General features: G+C 39.8%; 1 protein-coding gene across 1 annotated transcript in view; it reads left to right on the top strand.

Annotated features, from left to right (window-relative positions):
• LOC104621502 (ankyrin-3-like) overlaps positions 1 to 19,363 on the top strand; it is a gene marked incomplete at both ends in the record, with an annotated part of 44,399 nt that overhangs the window by 11,218 nt on the left and 13,818 nt on the right. Inside the window, 8 exons of the mRNA XM_010288015.1 lie at positions 1,412 to 1,609; positions 7,247 to 7,345; positions 8,647 to 8,745; positions 10,853 to 11,050; positions 11,580 to 11,678; positions 12,431 to 12,529; positions 16,178 to 16,375; positions 18,772 to 18,870. Of these exons, the coding sequence (XP_010286317.1) occupies positions 1,412 to 1,609; positions 7,247 to 7,345; positions 8,647 to 8,745; positions 10,853 to 11,050; positions 11,580 to 11,678; positions 12,431 to 12,529; positions 16,178 to 16,375; positions 18,772 to 18,870 (1,089 nt within the window). The remainder of the gene's footprint in view (positions 1 to 1,411; positions 1,610 to 7,246; positions 7,346 to 8,646; positions 8,746 to 10,852; positions 11,051 to 11,579; positions 11,679 to 12,430; positions 12,530 to 16,177; positions 16,376 to 18,771; positions 18,871 to 19,363) is intronic.

Here is a 19,363-nt window from a genome sequence, read left to right as displayed (position 1 = left end):
AGCCCATGAGATAATCTTACTTGAAAGATAGAACTGTGTCCAAGAATGTCTGTTTCTCAGTACTGAATGTAAACTGCTTTCAAGTTCTGACAGTATTAGCCTGTTTATTTTCACCATCCTTCTTCCATGTCACTTTAAAAAATTATTTCACTGTGTATTTCCACCTTTATTTTGAATGTTTGTCATTACTGTTATGATCTGGCCGTGGGAAGGGAGAAGAAAGAAATCATCTGTTTCAGAAAGCCTGAGATCTCAGCTGGTTTTGTGTTGCTACTTTGCCTTTGCTAACTGCAGTCACATGAGGGCACTACATCTGTGATCAAGTTTCACTTTCTTCATGATGGCATACTGTACTGTCAGTCATTTATAGATTATATACTAGTATGTGTTACCAGAATAGCTCCTGCACTTGAATCTAATTTTGGCATTAGAAGGACTAAGTAAAACAAACAAAAAAACAAAAAAACCAAACACCCCCCCCACACACACACACCCCCCAACCAAAAAAACAAACAAATGGAAGAAGGTGTGCTGAGGTTTATCTAAGGAGCTCATGTACCTCTCCTAACAAGACCTCTTTTGTACTGTCATATTTTTTAATTTTTTATCATGAAATAAGCTCAGTTCTTTAAAGTTCTGAGAATTATTTCTCTTGTGTTTTTACTCTGGAAATGTAATATATGTTGGCAGCTTGTTGATTAACAGTAAGCAGCACAAGAAACAATTCTGGTATGCGTTTTGTTCCTAAATATAATTCTCTCTCAGGTGTTTCCCTGATGAAACAAAGCTTTACCACTGCTGCTCATGGGTCATATCATGATGGTCTCATTCAGATTTTTTTTCCTAGCCTGGTTGCACTTGAAACTTTTGCTGTTGTACCACCGTTGGCTGGGAAGAGTGGTCTCCATAGGTGTGTAGTGTGGTATAAAGTGTGTGTAGAACCCACGTTCAGGAAAACACTAGTGGAGGGATGAGGCAAGGTTGTAGTGATTACTGAGTGATGCTCTGACCTGCTCTCTCATGACTGGTATATGCAGGCTAAATTAGAGAGCGGAGTTTAATGCAGCTTTTAAAAAAAGCAAATTTTCTGGCTACGGTATTAAAAGTCACAAAGTGCTGTTCTTCATCTAACTCATTTAACTAAAGCAACTTATCTGAGCTATGTGGCTGGAATAAACTACGTTCACAGCGCTGCTGGTATAGTATGACTTTTTTTTAATGTAGAGCTGCCTACAAACTCTTAACAAACAAACTCCAAATTCCATGTGGCTTTTGCTGGAGTAAGAACCTTTTGTGTGCTCTCTGGGCTTGTAAAATTCTTCATGCAACAAATGCTGTAAGAACAACATGGAAGAGTTTCATTTCTCTGAGCATCCTATAACCCATCAGTGTTGTGTCTCTTCGTTTGCAGAATGGTTTGTCTCCGTTGCACATGGCAACACAAGGAGATCATCTAAACTGCGTTCAGCTTCTGATTCAGCATAACGTGCCTGTAGATGACGTCACTAATGACTATCTGACTGCGCTGCATGTTGCCGCCCACTGCGGCCACTACAAAGTTGCCAAGGTTCTCTTGGACAAGAAAGCTAATCCTAATGCCAAAGCACTGGTGAGTACACAGCGGGTTACTATTCACAGCTAAACATTCTTCCAAAGTTGCAGTGAGGCATATTTAAGAGTTATTTTCTGCCTGCTGATGGTTGACAGGGAGGATATGTTTTATTGCTACAGCCCAAGAGAGGATGCTCGAGGTTCAAAGTGTTAATAATGTATCATGCAATAAGAGTAGACCTTTGCTTACAGGCAGTTAGCAGTGATTTGTGAATTTCTAGTGTAACTAGAGTGCTTTTGCCTCCTGGTAGCTCGTTACAATTCTGAATACCTGAGGCAGCTGCAGACGTAACTGCTGTAGTTTTTAGTATGGAGAGAATTCTCATTTTCTAAATGTTTGTAAAGAGAAAATAATCAGCAACACTTAAAACTGAGAAAATTTTTATTCACTCTCAAAGATGTGAAACAGTAAAAAGTAGGAATGAGTTACATAACAGATATTTGTGGTATTTTATACTGATGTTGATGGAGTCATATGCCTTTCTACTTTAAAAACAACTTCAGCAACAAATTCTCTTAGTGTAATTAAACTACATACAAACTGAATGCATGAATGCATTTTGTTCAAAATTATACTTTCAATCCATTGTTTTTAAAATGTCTTTTTGATTTGTTCTTCAATAACTGTTCCAGACATACGCTCTGACATTAATTGGGTTGACTGCAGGTTTCACAGCCTGATGCTACTAACTCATTCAATTCCTGAAATATGTGAATTCCTGAAATCCTCACAAACCAGGTGGGATTGACTGTCTTGAAAACAGCACAGGCTCCATATTTTTCTTTCTCTCAGCCCCTCTGTTTTTTGTGTTAGGTCAACCTGTCTTCAAGTGTCTTTGGTCAAGGTATTATGAGATATGGATTTTGTTCACTATAACCAGCAAGTGGGGAGGCTTGCAGGCCTGTAATACTTATTTTTGCCTTCTGAAATTATCAAGCCATCATCAGGTTTAGCTTGTCAGGGTTGCTGGCAGTGACCTCTCAGTGGTCTGGTAACCTAGCCACAAATTTCCTTTTCACCTAAATCTTTTAGTGTTTCCTTTTATTCTGTCCTGATCCCCACTCAGGATGATTAAGTAGAAGGAGTCTAAGTGTAGCATCTGAAGCTCAAGCTCACTCTTCCCTGAAACACATCTGAGCTTACCCTGGACACTGTCCACTGCTGACATTCTCTCCACTGTGAAGGATGGCGTTGAGAGCTGCTCATACGTAACTGGAACAGACAATTGCACTGACCTCACGTTACAAAAGCATATGATATTCTTTACTATATGACAGGTTAAAAAAGCTGATTTTGATCAGATCTGAGGGACCAGTTCTGTCAGCTGTTTTCAGAATTGTTCTGCAAAGGCTTTTTTGATGAATACACATAGCAGTACCAGCATTCAGTGCACTAATGTCATTGTACCAGTCATGGAATCTCTGGACAGCTTATTTTCCTGTTATACCTGTTTTCTTTCTTATCATCTTACACTAAATAAGATAGTAGTTCTAAACGTTCACTCTGCTGCACACAACAACTTTTTTTTAAAGGAGAGGCCAAAATAATTGTAATTACAATAAACTGGAAGCTAATGAATGGGATAAAAGAGTTACAAGATTACTTTAGATCAAGATCCAAATGCCAGAGCTTGTAAAGTGCTTTTCTTACCAGCGGTTCTGAAAAGTAAAAAGAAAACCAGCCAAAAAAATCCCTCATCTCCCCCCAAAACTCCAACAAAAAACCCCACCCAGTTAACAGTAAATATGCTTAAGCAAAAATTAAGTGTTTGATAGTTTTATGTGAGCTGAGAATTTTTTGAAAGAAATTATTTATTGGAGTGAGCACTATATTTCGTAATTAAAACTGGATATATGAAATATATTGGGATTTTTCTTAGAAATTTTTTTCTCTCTTTTACATGAACAATTTAGTGAAGACAAAACAAATCTGCGAGGTGTTTTGTTAAAACAGAGGAATGCTTTATGTGAATTCCATACTCAATTTGACTTTTTAATGACATATGCAGTATCAAAAAGTATGTTCTTTCTCATTTGTCTTTACTAAGAGGATGGTCAAACACTTGAACAAGCTTCCTAGAGAGGTGATCGATGCCCCAAGCCTGTCAGAGATAAGAGGCGTTTGGACAATGCTCTTAATAACACGCTATAACTTTTGGTCAGCCCTGAAGTGGTCAGGCAGTTGGACTAGATGACCATTGTAGGTCCCTTCCAAATGAAAATATTCTATTTCATTCTATTTAGAACGGTTTCACACCTCTTCACATTGCCTGCAAAAAGAACAGAATAAAAGTAATGGAACTTCTTCTGAAGCATGGTGCGTCAATCCAAGCTGTGACGGAGGTAAGAAGTGGTCTTTTCATGTTTGTCTTTGTTTTTCCTGCAAAATTCATTATAACTATATTGATTAATATTGGAATATTTCTCAAAGAGTATGTACCAATCAAATAAACAATTATTTTCAACTAGATATTACCAAATAATAAAACTGAATAATAGTCAGTTGCACTAATGGATCACAACACCCAAACAGTTGGCACACTTGGGGAATAACAAGTGAAACATAACAGATTAAAAAAAAATTCTGTAATTTCTGCCAATTTTTGCCTGTAATTTAATGCACTGAAGATGAAATTCACTCTGTTAAGGAGATCAAGGTGAAAACTGTGCTTCACTCAAGTCCTAATTTGCAAGATGGTTTAATTCACAGACCTTGTTTTTGCTTTCAACACAGAAGTTATATTCACCCACCATCACAGGTCATCACAATTCAGCTAGACAGAAATCAATATGCTGTTACTTCAGTCAGCATGAGATAGTCTATATGCAGTTATTTGCACAATTTAGATATTAATTAAGTACCTATGGAAAATTTGGTTTGTCTATGTGTGTGTATGTCCTATTAAGTTAGGAGGAAAGGTCACATTTTGAATGTGTGACCACTGTGGAAGAAGCCAGGTTAGAAAATGGTAAAATTTCATTGATTAAACAGGAGCAATTCATCTCCCCAAAAGAGTGTTTCATTTCAGGCATGAGTTTTTGTTCTAATTATTCAGTAGCAAACCATACAGCTGCCTTCCTGGCTTCTTGAGAGAGAATGGAGCCTACCCTTGCTACAGCTTACACATCTCCAGACTAGTTTTAAAAAAAATAAACCATAGGGCTTGTAGATGCAGCTTTCAGAGTCTAATTTGAAGTCATGTTAGCAAATGAGTGAGAGGCACAGAGAGCTTTAACAGAAGAGATGCAGTGTCTGTCCTCTATATTAAGTCAGTCAATGTGGAAGTAGAGAAACTATCTATTCAATTTTATCCGTTTTAAATGCAAAGAATTAAGAGAATGAAAGCAACAGCAACAATTAACTTACGGTCTCGTGTGAGTGAACCAGGTTAACAGTCTGGTCTGTACCCTCTGAATTGCTTTTTCACGCAAAAACTTTCCAAAAGCAAGAGTTCTTCCTTTATTTCCTGTCACTGCCTCACCATGATCTCACATGATCTCAAACCACATTTGACTGCCTTTGTTGAGATTCATCATGGTACTTCACTGCCAGGCTCTACCTTCTGGCCTGCCTCTTTCACTGGCTCTTTCTGTCATAACAACCTTTCAAGGCAGAACTAGGAGTTGGTACTCAGCACCCGTACATAAGCCCCTATTTCTCTAGTCAGAAAGAGAATTTATATCTGGTCATCGAAACAAATTGACCAGAAAACTTCAAGGTATTCTTCCCCAAAGAAATGTGAGAGCTTGCAAGATGTGAATAAACAATGCAACTGCAACAAGAGGAAACAGTACCAAATGTCACAGATAGTCATAATTGCATATAAACTGTTTATTAAAGATAATTTACCATAGAAGGTGGTAATAAGCATTCTGTTTTCCACGTAGATTCCATACTTCCATTTGTAGATACTGCACCTATTTTTTTCAGCTGCAGGCTTGAATCTCTACAGTATGAGTTAGTGCTTACCGTAAAATATGACACACGTGCATTGTATTTCCTGTAGTGTATTATTTTTAAAAGCATTTACTAAATTACGTGAAACAGGGTAAAGAAATAACATACTCAACCAGTTATTCTGCCTTCCTGCTTACGTGTGCTGTTCTGCATGCGTGTCGTGGTTTAACCCCAGCCAGCAACTCAGCCCCATGCAGCCACTGGCTCACTCCCCTCTAGTGGGATGGGGGAGAGAATCAGAAGGGTAAAAGGGAGAAAATTCGTGGGTTGAGATAAATGGTAAAGCAAAAGCCACACGCACAGGCAAAGCAAAGCAAGGAATCCATTCACCACTTCCACAGGCAGGCAGGTGTTCAGCCATCTCCAGGGAAGCAGGGCTCCCTCATGTGTAACAGGTACTTGGGAAGACAAACGCCATCACTCTGAATGTTCCCCCCTTCCTCCTCCCCCAGCTTTACATGCTGAGCGTGACGCCATATGGTATGGGATATCCCTGTGGTCAGTCGGGGTCAGCTGTCCCGGCTGTGTCCCCTCCCAGCTTCTTGTGCCCCCCCAGCCCCCTCGCTGGTGGGGTGGGCTGGGCTGAGAGGCAGAAACGGCCTTGACTCTGTGTAAGTGCTGCTCAGCAGTAACTAAAACATCCCTGTGTTATCAACACTGTTTCCAGCACAAATCCAAACCATAGCCCCATACTGGCTACTAGGAAGAAAATTAACTCTATCCCAGCCAAAACTAACACAATGAGAAAGGAACAACATGTGTTTTCCTCACCTCTACCCTCCTGGGACTTGTATATATCTATCAAATCAGGGGATTTCCAGAGATCCACTGAGCTTTCTCCTTCTCCTGGTAGCCAAACTCCCTTCTGCAGCCTCTGGCTGGCATTGCTATAGCTGTGCAGAAGCAGCTGTGAAGAGGCTTTAGGGTAATTCTAGTTGGAGAAATATTAACTATGGATTGGATTTCTAAAGCAAAATCCTTGAGGTCCTGCCCTGCTAAATGGCTGCTCATTTTTTCCCTCCCTTTCTCCCTCCCTCTCTTTCTCTCCAGTTGGTCTTTTGTATCTTGTGGCAGTGGTGCAGATTTGTGATGGTGCCACAAGGTGCTAAGGGAAGGGGGAATTCTCTTTAGCCCATATCATTTGTGTCTGCGCCTCTCTGGCTGGGTACTACAATTTTGAATTCCCTTTCTTCTAGAGAAACAGTGGGGACGGAGCTCACCACGAAGTTCAGTAGACCTTTTTGTTGATCCAAAAGCAACTGGATTTGGTGGAGACAATGGATGCTGCATCTTTTTTGTATTAGCTGAATGTTCCAGAAAGTCATATCTTTGTACTGGGGATGCTTCTGCTTTTCTTTTTTTGGTACCCTGGTCCAAAATGATATTTAGCAAAAACTTACAGAAGAAATCTTGCTTAGCTGTAGTTTATTTTAGTTGATGAAGAATTACTGAATTCCTAGAATGGTTTTATGTTTGCTCATTAATTACTCGTAGGTATTTCCAATTCTGTGTGCCTTTTAGTTTAAGCATGTGTATATTGTTTTTGAGAAGATAAGATCCTCTCAGAAGAGCAAGCGCTGGGGTTTACTTCCTTTAGAGTAACTTATTTTCCCCATGGCATTCCTGTAAAGGAGTGTGGCAGTAGGGATTTAAGCTTGATTTTGGTTTGGTTTTCAGTCGGGCCTAACTCCAATCCATGTTGCTGCCTTCATGGGACATGTAAATATTGTATCGCAGCTAATGCATCATGGAGCATCTCCCAACACTACCAATGTGGTGAGTAACAAGTTTCCTTTCAGCATGGCAGAACTGTGAATACATTATAATATGTGGGAGCAGCACTCCTGTGAAGCATCTAATTCTGATGTTCACCATCCACCTCCATAGCAGTCGTGGCTCCGACTGGAGTCATGGGAAAGTGCAGCCAGCTGACTCCTGCTTGGGAGATGTTTGACACATTGAGAAAACCTCAAAAGAGGCTGACTTTAGGAAGACTTTATTCTCTTTATTTTCTGAAGTAAAGAATGAGAACATACTGTAGCTTCTGATAGTAATTTTTGCGATGTGTACTTGACTGTTGAGCGCTGTTTTCCCAGGACCCCGGGGGCCTACCATTTAAGGAAAGTTCTGCTGTTATCAACAGATTGCAGCAGATTGTGGGGACATATTGCCCGTGTCCATACAGCCGTACAACTGCGCTTTTCTACTGGATGTGCAGTGTGTGCCCCAAGGCTCCCAGGGCATGTGTAAAAACTGAAGTCATTGTTAGATGGATATTCGAAAGTTGACAAATGAGAGGAAAGTAGAAGCTTGTTGAGCCTTGATAACAGTTTAGCTTTAAAATCTTCCTTTCACCTTCCATACACAGGTACAGTTAGAAGATGATCTTTTATTAAAGTCTGTATCTGCTAATTCTATTAGATTATATAAAAGTGCAACACCATTTGTAAACTAGTAGGTTTTGGACTGAAAGATGTATTGATGTCCAAAAACATAGAAGGCATTTTTCTGTGGGGAAAAAAAAAAACGAACTGAATTTATTCTGGTTTCCTTGGATTTGTCTTTCATTAAGTGCCTGCAGCCTTAGATTAATGAACTCAGTAATGATTTTTTTTCCTCTTATTCACTTGTCTCGGTGCTTGACAGATAACAAATGATAGTAGAGGCATGGGGCATAGCAGGAGAAAAGCCAAATATATGTGTATCTGAATATACAAAATTTGAAATAAACTTTTTGTTTGACTAGGCTCTATTGAAATGGACATAATTTTTAATGCTAGTGGTAAAATGCTAGTACATACAAAAATCACACTGTCTCTTTTCAGCAAAGGAGTAGTGACAAAGGCACTATTGTGATGGAAAGTTGACCCTGCAATAAACCGCTTTGTAGCATACAACGAAGAGGTCAATTATTGACTTAATCTCCCATCTTGCTCGCAGACAACTACTACAGAATATTCTAGTGGAGATTATTCTGAACTGGATCACCAGTATTTTTGTATTTATGAAGCATGTTGGGGTTTGTTTTTCCTGCAGTCTGTTTTTAATGATATTTTATTTTTGCTGCTGCATGCTAGAGAGGAGAAACAGCACTGCACATGGCTGCCAGAGCTGGCCAAACAGAAGTGGTTCGACACCTGGTACAAAATGGAGCCCAGGTGGAGGCTAAAGCTAAGGTAAGGTGATGGTCTGGTTATAATAACCCTAAATTATCTATATTTAACAAAGCAAGGTTTTGGGAAGAGAAAGAGAGATGAAGCCAAGGGTTTTGGCATAATGACTGCTGATATTTTGTTATGTACTCTCTTACTGTAGTCATGAGTGATCTGTATGTAAGAGAGAAGACAGGAGATGTCAAGTTGATACCATGCCCGTTTTTTCATCAACTTTTAATATAAGCTATTATGTGTTTCAAGAGTCTTGTTTTGGGGTGGGAAGCTAGTAGGGGGAGGAACGCCTCAAATCTGCTTTTATTTCTGAAAAACTGTAAACCTTAGGCTGCTGGTGTCTCCTGTCATCTCCCTAAAGCATCAGCCTGTATGCATTCAAAAATAGTTACACTTCTAAAGAAGACTTCCTAAAGTAAGGAGGCACAATAAGGGAATATAGCATAGGGTTGGAAAGAAGGAACAAACCCTATAGAAACAATTGCAATTGAGGAAGATAAGGGAGGAGGAAAAAGAAAGAGTCAAGAGCCACTAAAGAAACATACAAAAGTATGGAAAAAAGAGAGCTCCAGGAAACAGACAGGGAAAGGAGATGAATGGATGCAATAAATAGCAGTCTTACTCGGTAAAACCAGGATTTTTTTTTTTTTCAGATAGCAGTTAAATGAATACAATTTCAAAGAAATTTATTTTTCATTATGAAATTATCATCTGTGAATTTGCTCACAAATAAAGTTACTAGTGAGAATATCTACTTATAAGGAACTCTGAGTAAATATTTATAGCAGATATACTTCATATCTGCAAGCAGTCTGACAATAGAAGTGAATCATGTGGTCTGTAAATCTCCAGACAGCCTTGAAAGTGAACAGCTCATGCTCAGAAGCACAGTCATGCAAATATTTTCGAAGTAATTTCACACAATGGATTAATTTGTGCAAACTGCCATTGCCTGTGATCAATTTGTTATCATAAATAACAACTAAATACAAGTAATGGATTATACACCAGTGCTAACAATAGCCGTGAGAAATTTGTGGGAAACAGGCATGAACTGGAAACATTTAAGAACCATAAAGGCTCTCCATCAGTCAGATGAGAATTTCCCTGCAGAGGAGCAGCATTCACATCCTGACGTGCTCTCATCCTAAATCTCAAAGGTGTAAAATCACTGTTGTAGGATGGGCACGGGCAGAAGTCTCTCTAGCAGAGAACTACTCTGCTGCAGAATGTGGGTAGCAGTGTTCAAAAGGTAGGAAATTCAGCAGGGAAAAATGGGGAGGGAGAGATGAGGAAGAGGAAAAAGTCATGGGCTTTGTTGGCCATACTGTTGCAATAGTGTGCTTAATCCAAAGATTGTACAACTGAGCATGGGGACGACAAAAGTACAAAACCAAATAATGACTAAAGAAGAAATTTTCTGTTAGACACTTGGAACAAGGTCACAAACCACCACAATATTTTCACTGAAGGAAAATAAACAATGAGATTCATGACAGGGCAACCCCTATACTTAAAACTATTGAGATTATTGTGTTCTGAATGAGCGGTGAGAAAACAACAGTGAATTTCAGCATTATGCTTTATCTTCAGTTATATCCACTGTAAGGTTATCTGCAAAATACCAAGCAAATCGTTCACTAGTAAAAAACCGTAACATATGATACTTAATGCAAGTTACTAGGCAATAATATGCTAAGCAGCGCAGGTCGACCCAGACAACTGATTGAGTTGTTAAATGTTGCTGGGAATCATAAGAGATCAAGGTGTGAGGAATAGAGCTGTGCATTCACTGCCTTTTAAGAAAGGTCTCAAATTCTTTCAGTGCACCTTAGCGGCAAAGCAAAATGAGGCAAATCTGGATTAAGAAAACTGATCAGTTTATTTACTGTTATGGATTATGTACCTGTCTGGAATATTTTGTGATGCATCAACAAAGCACAAGATATTTTTATTATATGACAAACAGAAAGCCAGTGTGCAATATTCACTAGGTAAGACCTCAGTAAAATTAATGCTTGTCTGCAACTTTGAAAAGTGGTAGAATCTGAGCAAATATTTTCTGTCGAAATATAAGCCTTAGTTTTCTATGTAGGACTGTTTCATTTATGTTTAGGACGACCAAACGCCGCTGCACATTTCTGCTCGACTGGGAAAAGCAGATATAGTACAGCAGCTGCTACAGCAAGGAGCATCTCCAAATGCAGCTACGACGTCTGGCTATACGCCCCTGCATCTTTCTGCTCGAGAAGGACATGAAGATGTAGCTTCTGTTCTTTTGGATCATGGTGCATCTTTATCTATCATTACCAAGGTAAGGGAGTTGCAAAAGTGATGTCTTCAATAGTAAATATACCTGTAGCAAGTGCTACATGTGAGTTAAATGCTGCAGGAGTCATATGCACATACAAATAATGTAAGAATGAGCTACATTTTGTTAAAAGGGTACAAAGCTTCATGCTTTTACCTCAGAGCCTGATGTATAACACATCCTAGTGATCAGACATGCATTTTCTTGGAATGAAAGGAATGCAGGGCAGACATTCCTGATGGCAGTTGATAAGCTGTTACCCAGCCTTGTTCCTTCTCCTTGGGTCTTTGGCAGTGTGAAGAAAGGAACTGACTCTTCTCTTTTTACAGTTTTTTTTAATGTAGATAGGGCTTTGCCTTGTGAGGGAGGGCCTCCAGACCTGCCAGGGCAGTTGGGAATCTGCAGGCTTGCTGCCTGTACTCAGGACTGTGTAAGGGGATGGATGGAAGCAGCAATATCCTTGTAGATCAGAGACAAAGCTTAGCCTGAAAAAGAGTGCACAAGGCTGCTATGTAACTGTTTTCTCTTACAGAAAGGATTTACTCCTCTACATGTGGCTGCAAAATATGGGAAAATTGAGGTAGCCAACCTCCTACTTCAGAAGAATGCATCTCCTGATGCTTCTGGAAAGGTAGGACAGAAGAAGCCACTGCTACTTGCGCAGCAAATATCTAAATGCACATAATATTCTAATATTATTCTACTTACTTACCATCACATTACTATCCACAACCTGGCTTAACTGGAATGTGTTCCATGTAATAGTCCAGTCACTGTTGGGGCTGCCAAGAGCCAGCAAACTCTTGATAAAAGTTTATGACTCTTACTGTCATTAATTGACAACAAAATTATGTTCTCTCTGTACCCATCCAGGGGAATGGAGACGGACCATTCCCCTACCTTCCTGCGCAGAGTATTTACAGTTCTTGTCAGGGTATTCAGGCAGCTGGCTCAGTTCCCTTGGGTCTTATGACAGGGGGCAAAGCCTGGTAGGACCTCAGGCTTTTTAAACCAGCCCAGCTTGGATTTTTACAGATTCAAGGTACAGTTTACTTATCCACTGCAGTAAAAGAAAAATGTTGCCGTCAATCAGTTTTGACCTCAGGGTCAAAATTCCTTGCCTGCTCTGTCCTGAGGGCAGCACAGATATGTGCTTCTCTGTTCATCTTCCCTGGGAAAAGTTGCAAAGGGCTTTCACATCTCAGTAAGGATTTTCAAATGTCTGTTTTATTTTTTGATTCTAAAGTTATCAAAGACTCTGGATGCATGAATGAAATAACAAATGTGTTTTTCCACCTTATCTGCTCTGATTTTTCCAAACTCTTTAAGTTTTCCCTGGAGAGGGTCTGTAACAGCACTTGTTTGTTCTGCATGTGTTTTTAGAGCGGCTTAACACCACTGCATGTAGCTGCACACTATGATAATCAAAAAGTGGCACTCCTACTGTTGGACCAGGGAGCTTCACCTCACGCATCTGCCAAGGTACAAGTACTGCCCACTCTGTGGGAACAATACCTAAGTCTTTTGTGTCACTTTATTCCCTGTCTACCTCTGTTCTTTATAGGCTGTACGTGCTTGCAATTACAGGGGGCTCAGTGACCTTGTTTATTAGTGTCTCACAACCACATAAAGCTGTTAGAGTAATTCTGCAGGTGAATAAAATAGCAGTAAAAAAGCAAATATAGATGTAGAAACATTTAAAACCTCTAGTTTCAATAAAGTTCAGTCCCAGTGAATACTGAGCCTTGCTTTCACTTGTCCAGTCTCCTTAGTACCTTCCCCAAGCGAGCCAACTTTATATCATTATATCTTAACATCTGTGCAGGGCAAGCTTGGAGTTAATGCCCTCCTATAGAGGGGTAGTTCTACTGTATTAAGCCACAGGATGACTTCTGAGGTGTGGTATGTTTCTCAGTACAATGTACATAATTATTAATGTGTTTCACAATACTTCTATCCCAGTGTAAATGGACTAGTGAGAAAATAAAACATACAGTTACAGCCCTGCTTTGATTGCAATTTACTATAGGCAAGACAACTCATAGTGTAAGATTTGAGGGGATATGAAAGAATAAATATTTAAAGGTATTCTAGTTCTGAGTAGAAGAAAGAATTCAGAGAAGCTTCAAGTGTCTATGTATTTTGTGGATCCCAGTTTTAAGTATGGATCAGTAATTGATAGTTGGACAGCAACAGTAAGTAAAACAGGGTGGAAGCATACGTAGGTTCAAGTAGGGTAAGTGCAGTGTAAATACCTCATCTGAAACAACCCAGATACATTCCTAAAATCAGCGCAAAAAAACAGTGTGGAAAAGGAAGAGCTAGTGGGAAAGCCAGTATCATAGATAGACAGCTCTCCTTGATTGCCTTACTCTCACACATGACTGAATACAGCCATAACACTAGAGGCCTTCTGCATGGATAAAGAGGAGGATGGAATCTGTCATACATGGTAGGTCCCAGAGCTTATAGTGCGAAAGAGGGGAAAGTTAAATAAACATGGATAGCCAGCAGCAACGGCCCAGTCTAAAATCAATAATGTCGATAGTGGCAATCTTCCAGAGCAGTGCCCCAGGAGGTGAACTGGAGTGATCTCTGATCTTTTACTGCTGCAACACAGCACTCTTAAATGCCACTGTGGGGAGGAAAGGGCCTTGTGAAGGGGATGAGGAGACACTGACCCAGTTTTCACTGAAAGAAACTGCCAGTGGAAGCTGTGCATCCTATAGGGACAGGGATTGCAGCAGCCACTGCCAAGGGCTTGGGAAGCACTATCGACTATGGTATAATATTACACAAACTTGTGTGTCAGGACACCTTAGCTTCCCCATTTGGAACAGAACAGTTTTGCAGCTGCCACGTCAGCCCTTCAAGTGCCAGCTGTAAGTCTTTCTAAAAGAAAGCATTTGTTAGTATTTTGCAGCAAGTGAGCCACAGCAACACTAAGTAGAGTGTCAATACTAAATAAAATTAATGGTAGCATGTTTGTTGCTTTAGGCACCCACTGTGCAGTCATGTGAAAGATGATGTTGGTAACAGCAGATGATTTCCCATTTCTTTGGTAAATGTGGTCTAATAAGTAAATGTGTTATATCTCATCACTGGCTCCACAGTTAGTTTCATTAGCAGTTACTTCTTCTGTGACAATCCTGACTAGCACTGATCTTAAGAGTGGCTCATTAGCCTGGCCTGGCAGCATTTGCCATGAAGAGTGATCAGTGAAAGGGTATGGGAATTGGCCATGTCAGAGGACAGCCCTGTCATACAAACAGTTATTCTGATGAACCATTCTTCTTTTTTATAGGCAAAAATTAGGCATGTGTCTAGTTTTAATTTGACATACTCTTTATAATGCTTCTCTTCCTCTTGCCCCCACCCGCAAAGCCTCAGTTTTTCTCTGTCCCTTCATCTTTAACCATTTTTGCTTTTTACCTCTTTTCCCTGGCAGCCAGAATAACCCAATACCCTACCTTTCAAACTTCTGTGTTCCCTTCTGCATCTATGTGTAGTAACAGAACACAGTCCTGATGAGGAGAAGATGCAGACTGAGACTGGGCTGAATTTCAGCTTTTATTTTTCGGCTCTCTTCTTGCCTTCTCTTGGCAACCTGCTGCTTTCCATTCCACTGAAAGCAGTGTATACCCACTTCTGAGGAAGAGGCTTGAAAACTGCTTTGTTATTTTACAAAATATACATTTACAATACACAGAGTTTAGCATATACACAGGATTTAGCACGTAGTATTTCAGATTTAGTAGATGCTCATGTGGCGATGGTTGTTTTACAGGTCAGTCTCATGCAGGAAGTCTAAGGGAGAAGCTTGTGTTTTTCCTGAAGCATTTTGTCTTCAAAGTGAAAATTCAGTGGCTGTATACTTCTCTTATTAATTGTGGCACTGTTTTCTGGGTGTCATTTTGAAATATCTTGGTATCTAAGGTCTGAACTGGATCTGAATTGAATTTTAAAGGTTACAGAACATTCTCCATGTGGAGTATGTATCTCTTTCACTTCCAGTTTACTATTAAAGCTCTCTTGTAATCATTTCTGTGCCCTTGCATATTAATTCTTTGCTCCTGCCTGCATTGCCCTGCATCTGTTGTGACCTGCCTCCCCGTATAGTCCAGTCCTGCTGCCCCGCGGGGCGCAGGGAGGAGCCAAGCCAGGTGAATGCTTTGTGTCTTTAGATAGATTTCATTGGGCTGTATAATCTGAGATGCACGTGGTAGTTATGATACCATATGAAATGGTTTACGCAGCTGGGGTCTCACCCCCTTGACCTTCTCCCTTAGTCATATGCATACATGTGCACATTTGCCATTTCCTTTAAAATGAGGGCTAATACATTTCTGAAAGGCAGAAAGTTCTTGATTAAACAGGCATTGCAATCTGTACCAAAAGTTGGTTCTACCTTAGTGTTTTGGTGTTTGTGTGCTAATCAGTTATTCTTTATATCTATTTATCTATTTTCTGCCAAATCCATCCTGTTTTAGAATGAGAAAATTTTACCATGCAATAGATACTGCATTTTTATTTTTAGTAGTGAGCTCACTGGGTACACATATTGGAAGGAATAAAAAAATAAAGAATGCAAGACTCTAAAGCTATATGCTTTATTTTTCCCTTGATCTGAGCAAAAAGAGCCGGTCACTAAGGTTAGGGTAAATGCTGCAAGAAAGGCCATATTTCATGTACATAATCTTTCATTCACACTGGGAAATGGGGGGGGCGGGGACAGACACCATCAAAAATAACAGCTGTTCTAAGTTATGAACACACATCCTGCTCTTCTGTTTGTTAAAGATTTTATGTAAATTTAAGGAAAAGTAGCAAATGTCTGTGAAATGAAACTCAAATTCCTATTGCTATAGGTTGTGCTTTTCTGATCAGATTTTTTTTTTCCTAAATTTGAAAGTTTCTTTCAGAATCCTCCTAGGTGTAGCGGTACTTTCAAAAACAAATCGCTTAAAGCTCTGATACATTCATTTGTACAACTAGTCACTATTGTATTGGACTATGTTTGACGAACTTTTAGAACTAAGGACTTAACTTTCATAGAGGTGGGTAGGTACAGAAAAGTGATTTATCACTTGTTTAATGAGTAGCTTGCAATGAGGTACTTTGTGTTGACAGAACGGCTATACACCATTGCACATAGCTGCCAAGAAAAACCAGATGGACATAGCAACTACACTGCTTGAATATGGTGCTGATGCCAATGCTGTAACCAGACAGGGTATCGCCCCTGTACATCTTGCCTCTCAGGACGGCCACGTGGACATGGTGTCATTGCTTCTTACTAGAAATGCTAATGTAAATCTCAGCAACAAGGTAAGTGTTCCCCCTGCCTGGTGCTAGGCGATAAACAAACACAGTGATGAGAAGGATAGGGGCCTGCAAGTAAATTTTGTCCACCGTGATTCTGCAGGTTTTGAAAACTACTGCAGGTGTTTAAGTACACGTCATCATTTCTTAGCAGATAGCGGAGAGAGCAGCGTGCAGCATGCCATGTCACGTCACATTGAATGAAATGTATTTTGTAGTACCCGAGTTTTGATGATGGCACATGCTGCAGAGGAGCTTGAAAATCCCTCTCCCTCTCTTACACCTTATGCTAGTCTGCCAAAAAATGCCTGGAGAGAAAACTTCTTTCCCCGCCCCCAGCAATTAGTGGGGTTGGTGCGTGTCGTTTATGAGCCTCTAGATGTGTGCCTGACCATTAAGCAATGGTAACAACTAACTTGTGAAGGGAAGCTGTTTTTTTTTTTAATGGGATAATAACAGCGAGGTGGTCTGAGAATTTTTTCATTAATATCAGTGATTCTACCTCCCCAGGGGGTGTTCCTCAGAGCACAGTGGCTTTTGGTGTGATTTCTCCTGGGGGCAGGAAAGGGAAGTTGGTAGATTTTAGTTTCTATATGTATGAATTTATGGGCTATTAAGTCTGCTCTATAGTAATGTTTCTAGCAAATGTGCAGCCTTAGTTCTTTAAATGCCCCACTAGACATCAGAGATGTTGTAAAGTACAGTTTCAGTAAGAATTTATATGGCTAGAGTAGAAAGGCAAGAGACAAATTTTTCATGGGAAGTATTTCTTGTTCTCAGCAAATAGAAAGACTTGGTGTCCTCTGAGGCTGTGGGTGATGCTGCACAGGGCTGCTGTGTTTTCCTGTTTCTAACTTTACAGTTTGGTTATTTTTGGGCCCTCCTTCAGGAAGCTACTCTTGCAGATGTCGATTTTATTCCCTGCACCCCTCCACACCCCGTCTCAATCCAGTGTGTGGGCTTAAGCAGTGCAGGATGTACTTTGTATCTCCACATGGCAATTTGCCGTGTACACATTCTGCATCACTTTGGCTGTCATGGTTTTGCTGCTAAGGCTAATATAGAGAGCATGATTGCAGCTGCTTGGCATTTTGATTCGGTCCCACCAGAGGCTAATTACCTGCAACATCCTTCAATCCGTTACTGTTCCGTTGTAATCTCTAGTTTCTCATTATGCCGATAATAGCATCTTTTGAAAATAGTTCCCCTGTACTCACTTTAGGAATGTGCGTTTCCTTCCAAGCTCAGCACCTGTATTTGAAGCCAGATATTTAAAGCACAGTAAGTTTTGTGGTTTGCAATGGGAATAAAAAGAGCGTTTGTTTTCTTCAGGGTCCACAGAATGGTTGGGAGCTGAATACTTAGTGTGGGCACTGAGCACTTCTTAAGTCTTTTTAAGAAGGTTTGGCCCATAATAGCCAGGATCTGTTAGGTTATTGTTAGATATTTGTGTAATGTGACCCACCTAAGCTGCATTGTCATCAGGATTGTATCTTTGAGTGCAGCATAGTGGGATGCTCTCAGCAGTTATTGCCTTTGATAGTAAGTCCACTGTGGACATGAATTTGGGTTCAAGGGAAGGAAACTTAGCAAGTGTTTCTGCCTGATGAGCCAACTGCTGCCACCTGCTCTTCTGTCACCCGTGCTAAAGGCAGAGGAACAGGAGGAGAGAAAAAGAACTGTAATTTGCGAATAAAGGGATATTTTTTCCCATTCCTGACAACATCCCCACAGCAGATGCTCTCTTCTACCCTTTCTACCTGAGGTTTTTTAGAGCTAGTGGGGTTGCATAGATTTCTGAGGTTTTTTTTTTTTTTCTGAGGATTTTCGATCTCAAGTTTCAGATAAGAAAAATAATGAGCTATCCAAAAAGTATGAGTGTCAGTACATGTCATCTAGCAAGTCTGTATACTCCCTGGGCGGAAAGAAATGGACCTGATCTCAGAAAAAAATGTAGTTTTATCTTTTTCTGTTTGTTTTTGAAAATTATTAGAGGAGTAGAAGTTAAGGACAAATCTGAGTGAACATTATTTCTGGAAAACTTTGTAGAAGTGTAAACAATAATTCAGTATTTCTTTTTAAATCTTACTCATTCTAAGAAAGTAAATTAAGAGGTTAAAAAAAATACTGTGACTTTAAGAAAAGTGCTGTAGTTTGCTATCCCACATTGAATGCTGCATGAAGAAATGTTCCTTGTGTAAAAGAAACATTCTCTTCCTGGCTTCCAAATTGTACTTTCTTGGAAATCAACAAATGGGATTAAGAAGCACATCACACAGTGAAAGTGGAATTTGTAATGTCTTTACATTCAGTAGGATGTTTTCAGTCTTACTGATACCTGAATTTGCATTTTAGTATTCATGTGCCTCCTCTGAAGATTGTTACTTGTTTCTAATTCACAGAGTGGACTGACGCCACTCCATCTGGCTGCTCAAGAGGACAGAGTCAATGTAGCAGAGGTTCTTGTTAACCAAGGAGCCGCTGTTGATGCGCAGACGAAGGTATAAACTCCATTGTCTAGGTGTATTATTTCCTTTCAAGGAGGCATCAGCCTATAGACTGGACTAGTAATCGATTTCAGGGTGAAACTGAAATAACAGCAGAGAAACATTCCTTGTAATAAATTGTTATAGAATATATTCTGAAAACTGAAGATATGTAAACTTGAATGTTCAATGTTATGCTGAGTCTTTGAGGAGTAAACTTATTTCTTGCTAAATATTTAGATCAGTATTGATTTAGATTGTATCCTACAAATGTGTTTCACTGAAGATAAGTGGGATTGATCTGTTTTTTATGTAAGGAAACTTTCAAAAAAACTTGAGTTCTCTCTACAGAGAGTTATATAATCTTTCACCATATGCATACTCTCATGTGCTTTGGGTGTGTTTTCACATGTTGTATGTACTTTCCATTCAGCTGACAGTAGAAACAAAACACAGGAGAACTGTTACTTAAAACGTGTGTACTTACAGCAGGAGAAACAATGTGAAT

The sequence above is a fragment of the Phaethon lepturus genome, unplaced genomic scaffold (genome assembly GCF_000687285.1).
Source record: "Phaethon lepturus isolate BGI_N335 unplaced genomic scaffold, ASM68728v1 scaffold3585, whole genome shotgun sequence".
Lineage (NCBI taxonomy): Eukaryota > Metazoa > Chordata > Aves > Phaethontiformes > Phaethontidae > Phaethon > Phaethon lepturus.
The sequence above is the reverse complement of the archived record's forward strand: the minus strand, read 5'-3'. Positions and strand labels throughout refer to the sequence as shown.